This window comes from Apaloderma vittatum, unplaced genomic scaffold (genome assembly GCF_000703405.1).
Source record: "Apaloderma vittatum isolate BGI_N311 unplaced genomic scaffold, ASM70340v1 scaffold41995, whole genome shotgun sequence".
Classification (NCBI taxonomy): domain Eukaryota; kingdom Metazoa; phylum Chordata; class Aves; order Trogoniformes; family Trogonidae; genus Apaloderma; species Apaloderma vittatum.
Window position 1 is genome coordinate 968 of NW_009717292.1, and position 6,401 is coordinate 7,368.

General features: G+C 42.3%; 1 protein-coding gene across 1 annotated transcript in view; it reads right to left on the reverse strand.

The window, feature by feature from the left end:
- Positions 1 to 287: 287 nt before the first annotated feature.
- CEP104 (centrosomal protein 104kDa) overlaps positions 288 to 6,401 on the reverse strand; it is a 12,268-nt gene continuing 6,154 nt past the window's right edge. Inside the window, exons 12-21 of the mRNA XM_009869825.1 lie at positions 6,195 to 6,371; positions 5,803 to 6,009; positions 5,206 to 5,322; positions 4,560 to 4,596; positions 4,026 to 4,107; positions 3,581 to 3,689; positions 3,134 to 3,272; positions 2,642 to 2,709; positions 1,646 to 1,736; positions 288 to 424 (exon numbers count right to left, since the gene is read on the reverse strand). Of these exons, the coding sequence (XP_009868127.1) occupies positions 288 to 424; positions 1,646 to 1,736; positions 2,642 to 2,709; positions 3,134 to 3,272; positions 3,581 to 3,689; positions 4,026 to 4,107; positions 4,560 to 4,596; positions 5,206 to 5,322; positions 5,803 to 6,009; positions 6,195 to 6,371 (1,164 nt within the window). The remainder of the gene's footprint in view (positions 425 to 1,645; positions 1,737 to 2,641; positions 2,710 to 3,133; positions 3,273 to 3,580; positions 3,690 to 4,025; positions 4,108 to 4,559; positions 4,597 to 5,205; positions 5,323 to 5,802; positions 6,010 to 6,194; positions 6,372 to 6,401) is intronic.

The following is a 6,401-nucleotide window of genomic DNA, read 5'->3' on the forward strand; positions in this document are numbered from 1 at the left end:
AATAAAGAACCAAATTAACGGCCTCCCCTGTGCCACGCAGGGAACGTGGCAGGCTAGACCTGTCCCAGAACATTCCCGTGTTTCTAACATGTACGTTGCAAGGAGGAAGCCACGGTGCTGCACAGAGAGCTAGCACAGAAGTTATCAGACTAGGCAAGTGCTGCTCGGGGCTGATAAACAGCCCCAGGTAGTCAAATGAATAAAAGATGATCTCAGGTGCTCACAGATTTTAAATAACTATTTAATAATAACAGTTTCTAAAACAAAGCAAAAAAATACTTGTCTGGTCATCGATTCGAGTATGTTTCGCCAGTTCTTTTAGTTGGGCCCGCTCTTGGGGTTGGGATCTTGCTTCCTGTAGAGGGCGGTCGAGCTTTTGCTCCTGAAGGACCTGGTTTCCTTAAACACTGGCCACCTACTTTGCCTGCAAAGAGAAAATACCGGTCATTACTGTGAGCACGTCTAGTCCCAGTCTTGAATTTCATCTCCCATTTTGATTCTGGAGATGTGTTAGGCCGGATGGCTGACACCAGCAGCTAAAAGCTGGCAGCATCCAGCCCGAGCTGTGTGGTAAAACTGAGTGCTGAGAGCTCCTTTCCCATCTCCAGGAAATTGTTCTGGAGCGTTAGCTATATCCAGGCAGGATTTAATTTCTTTCTCTATTTCCAAATTCTAAGCAGCAGCAAACTAAGTAGCATTTTCAATAGGAAGCAAAGGTGAAGACAGACGAACTGGACCTGCAGTCGTGTCTGTCTAAGACCAGAAGCTGTTGAGTTTACCTGCAATCACTTAAGACAGCTAAAAGACAACGCAGCAACACTTTCCAGGAAACTGGGAGTAGCTGTAAAACACAGATGTGAGCAAAGCAAATACTACACAGAGGAGAATAATTCTAGCAACTCCCTGAACATGCGGAAGACTAAAGAACTTGGAAAAAAAATCTGACAGAGGAACGGGTTTGAATGTTACCGGCCAAAACAGTTATGATGCTGCAGGCAGTGAAAACAGCTTGTTTAACTTCTGTGTGTTCAGGAGATAAAAGGCTTTTGCATGTGCTTCATATTAAAGACGACTGTTAAAAAAAGACCACCTGACATCAGCAGCACTTTCTCTTTGCTGGTGAAGAAGCTGCACAATCATAAATTCTGCCTAGCTCCTGGATCTGAATTGAAAAGGAAACGCAGCACACAGCACTACTATTCATCTCATCTTGTAATTAGGATTAGATTAGCATCCTCTGATTGGCCATCAAAAGCTAAATCAGGCTCTCTGTTCTCTGTGTCAACATTCAGGAGCCTTCATGAATGTTGACTGTTCAGTATCACCGCTGATTGTTCCATTCATGGTCACACTACTACACAAAAAAACCCCCAAACTGATCAAATTATCAAATATGCCCGTTTCCCCACTCAACTGAGCTAGTGCCCTCATTTTGAAATCACTGTTGCTGAATGATTTTGAGAATTTGCTAAGTGTACTGCAGTCTGTGCCAACATCAGAGCTCTCAGTTAGGTCACACAAATGCAAAACTAACTGTTGAACAAGTAATCAAGAGCCAGCTTGCTCTTGAGGATTAACTACTTTCCTTAAGTAAAGGCAACGTAGCAAAAAGCATAATCGTTATTATCACAAAATACTACTTTACCAGGCTGCAGCAGAAGGGGTTTTTTCAGTGTGGGTAACCTCCGTTGATTCATTTTGCAGCCGTCTTTGCCCATTAGGTGAAATTTCCAGGCCTGAAGATGATTAAAAAGAAGGGGTATTACACCACCAGCTAAATTAGCCAATTTTTTATCTAATCACTATGTACGCACATATGCTTTTAAAACATGGGGAAAATGAGAGCTGTATGCAGACTTTACAGGAAGAGCATTTTCATCTGCTCACTCATTAAAGCATGAGCACCTTATGACTAAGTGAAATAAATATATCAATTTTTTAAATATAACTTAAAAGCTACATCACAGTAACAAAAACACCAGCCCGATCCTAGAAATTAAAAGCATGTAGCATTCATTTGCGTTTTTAGGTTTTCTTAACCACTGAGTTCAAATCAGGAAAAAATACAGAAAATAACATGGAAAATCTTTTCTTTCACGCCTATTTTAAACTGAAAAAGTGTGGGCACAACTACGAGTTAAAGCATTCAGCAACCCAGAGGAGTAGGAGCTGCTATTACAAGAAAACATGACAGCCTCATCAAACTAGAGACTACGTGAAATCTCTCACAAGAATAATTTGTACAGAAGCAAGGAAAAAACCAACCAAATAAAAAACCCTGCCAAATCCAAAACCCAGTATTTTCTGAGCCCCTCACGCTCACAGATCAGCCACTGACATTTCCCTGGACCTCATACTCGGTGTAGAGCTGTTGGCTGCCTCCTGGACAGTCTTTTTCTCCAAAGATTAAATCATACACAGAACTACTTCAATATGACCATAACGCAGTGTCAGATGGTTCGTATAAAAGACTGAAACAGACACTTTAAGTATCTCCTGAACAAATCACTTTTTATATAACAGACCCCAGCAACAATCCAGGCAGGTTCTTAAGCCACTGGGCGTTAGCCAGTGCTAGCAGAGCACGTGAATCAGTCCCAGTGACACAACAAGTCCGGACCAGTCTGGAAGGCAGTCTCACCTCCTCTCCTGGGGAGAAGTTTCCATGGCACAATGGGCAATGGTTTGCCACATTTTCTGGCTTGGCAGCTGAAATAATGAGAAAAACAACGTAAGAATTGTAAAATCAGGCTGATTTCAAATACAAGAGGAGAAACTGCACAGCAAAGAGCATCAAAACTACCCCATGGCTAAAGCAGCTCCCACCCCACCATCATTAACTACTGTCAAAGAAGTCCCGCGTTTAATCATCTCTTTCGAAACAGGATCAAAAGGAACGACAGGGCTTAACCCGCAAGGATGAGGCAGAGGCTTTCTGTTCTCCTCACTCATCCTCCCCAGATACGTTGACAGAAGTGAAGCATTTCAAGCACTGGGAAACTCAAGCACTTATTCCAAAAGCGTTCCCTCCTGAGGACTGACTTGGATTTCTACATCCGCGCTGCAGCGCAGTATCCGAAAGTCTGTCTGACTTGACCTGTGGGGTTCAACCTTCCTGTTCGCAACTACTCACGACTACAAATCTTGCTCCGAACATGTTTGGGCAACTCATCTCTTGGAATGGCCTCGCTGCATCGCTGACATCTCCCAAAGCTGTCCTTTCTCTCGCAGTCGGTCAGCAAGTGCTCTGTCAGGCCTGCTATCTCCACCACCTGCAACACAGCAAGAGGCACCCAAGAAGATTTGTACCACGCTGAGTTGATAAGGACAGTATTAAAAAACCTGCTTTTCTGATTTTCAGAAGTTAAACATCACTTTCCAAGATGGCAAAGTGAAAATTAATTTTTAATCCTGTTATTAATACAATTTGTAATGCTGCCCTTTTTGAAAAGCACTACCCCAGGTCACACAGTTGGGTTCAGAATTCATCTACCTTAGCGTTAAATATCTCACAGCACCTTAAAACCAGAATAGCAACAGTTAAATTCCTTGTAGCAGCTCTACAAAGTTCATGCCTCACCTGTTTGCATTGCTTACATCTGGTTAACATAGGGCACTGTTTCCAGTAATGGAGATCCAATCCTTCCTCTGTAAATGACTCGTCCCTTTCACCACAAAAAATACATAATCTGGGGAAAAAAATACAAACATCAGAGTGAAAAAAAAAGAAAGCTACAACATGTCTTTGCCTTACTTGATACTAGTAGTTGAACTGTGGCATTTCTCATCCCACAAGCAACTACCCAGAATATAAAGTTCAAGGCCATACTATCCAAGAACTTTTAAAAAATCAATATCCAGGATTGCCTGGTGATAACTCCACATCTGTTAGAAGAGATGTGCTTTTTCATTGTCTCAATGCTGAAGGCATTAGCTTTGATCTACTGGAAAAATGTCATTAACATTTTCAGCTTGCAGGTTATACCAAGTGCTTACGGTGATTAGAAGCCGCTCATTTAACTTACTTATCCAAGTACTTTGCAACAGAGGAATGATCATCTGGAATTTCTCCGGCTGCAAACTGTGGGCTTTCGTTTAACTGGTAACCTGAAAGAAGACAACCGTTAAAACCAAGATTATATCTGGATTTGGTTTTTGTGCATGCCTAGAAATACTGCTTCTCTGGATCTCAACAGACACATACCACTGCTGTAGTGGTAAAAAGCACTGAAAAATGAGATACTTGGAGTAGTTGCTTTAGTGATCTACAGCAGTAATGTATTTTAGTGGTGATTTTCCCACGTAGTAGATGACCTATCTCAGGTTGAGGAAGACACTAAAAGGGTTTCAAGCCAAGCCATACAAATTATCAGAAACTGACTGGCTAGCTGATGGTAAATTTTCTTGTGTGAACTTAGTGGTTACCTCTATGGCAAGTTGAGCCTCAGCCAACCAGTGTTTTTAACTGAGGTAATTCAACAATCTATCAAGCATCTACAGCGCTTCAAAGACAACTTGAAATATCTCTATGTTTCTTAACGCTGTTTGAAACTACCTACCTTGATTCCTTGGCTTCTGAAAATCAGGTTCTCTCTCCTATTGAATGAAGAAATTTAAGTCAGAAATTTGCTTAATGACTGTGATGCTCGCCAGGGAGCAAGAGAACAGATTAGATCCTGATTTCTCTCTGGAATTAAAAGCTTAGAAGCAGAGCCAATGCATTACAATGCTTGCGCTTCTGGTCCTACAGCAAATCTCCCAGGTATCGCGGCAGCAATCTTCTGGAAAGAAGAGTCCCGCTGCCTGGCACTGGCGCAGCTGCCTGCCTTTCACAGGTTCAGCTACAAAACCTGTGCGGCGTGCAGCACAGCAGGCTGCTGGAGGGCCCCGACGCACTCGGTACAATTCCTGTACTCCAGCTGGTACAGAAGCACTTAGACTTGTAGGAACATTCTGATATTTACTAACCGGACTGACAAAGCTGTTATAAAAAAAGAATCTAAAATTTATACTATGTTAGGAAAAACAACCTCCCAGATTTTAAGCTCGACAGATAAGGAAGCAAGTCAGTTACTGTATGTCATGGCATGTCTCTTCCTTTTTCTTTTTGATTTATAATGAGACAACAGTAATGTTCATTATTTAAGCCTGTGATATCTGAGGAAAAAAAGGATTTAAAAAAAATCAAAACCAAACCACTCTAACCTTTCCAGCTTGAACTTCTGCTTGTATCTCCTTTAGAGCTGCCAGCTGACCTTGCAGAACTTTAATTTCTTCCTCCTTCTGTTTCTCTGCTTTTTCTGTTGCTGCCTTTCTCTGTGCCTGTCAAGAAAAACTCTTTCAATCACAAAAGTTTTTGGACCGTATGTCATACAGAAGAGATTGCAAAACACATCAGCACAGAACAAACGGTCAGCGCAGCACAACCTGCTTGGCTGAATGACTGCTCTGTGGCAGTAACACCTCCCACCCCACAAATCACCCAAAAGAAACAAAAAGCATTTCCTTGGCACTTACTGCTTCCAAGGCCAGCCAGCACAGAACAGCACCATGTTTTTCCAAATAGTTGTGTATTATTTCAGAAGTACCATCTCTGTATTCTTTGTAGGCTTTATTCATAAGAGTGAGTCTATGTCATAAACCCAACATGTGCTTCTCACACTACGCAGTGTTAACACCACCCCTCAAGATACTCTGCTACGCGTGTCATTCAGTGTCTAACAGAGCTATGAAATCGGTACATCGTTGAGCTGAATGCAGAGTTTAAAATAGCTACGGATGTTCTGCAGTCTTTTTACGTACCCTGATTTCAGCTTCGGAAAGTTCACCATCTATTTTAGAAAATCCATCAAAGAGTGTTTTATAGAGAACAGTCTTGCGAATGCTTGCATCATCTGGAGGAAGATGTTCCAGGACAGCAGCCTTGTCCTTCCTGTACACATCAAAGGTAATCCTCAAGGCTACATCACGAACTTCGTACACTCTGTGTTGCAAAGCTCCTGTTGCAAACTGAAAACAACAGAAAAAATGATGCCTCACTTTTCCTACATATTTTTTAAAGACTTGTTTTGTGTTGTCACCTCCAAGAGGCTCCGATGCTCTTCCGTAACTCACCAGGCACTCCAAAACAGACAGACAAGTCCCAATAAAAGAGCACAGAAAAAACTTTGCGTGCTGTAAGCTCAGACCCCTACCTTCATGATGTTGCCGACGGTAAACCCGGAGTTCTGAGTTCCTAAGACTTTCAAGAGGCGTTCCACTAACTCCACCTGACTCATGGCCAGATGGGCTGGGGAGTTTGGCTTTAATGGCTGGACCAGATGAACTGGGACAATCTGCAGAGGTTTAACTTCACTGCACAGTGCCATTTCCTGTAAGCGTACAGAGAGTCAGCGTGCAGC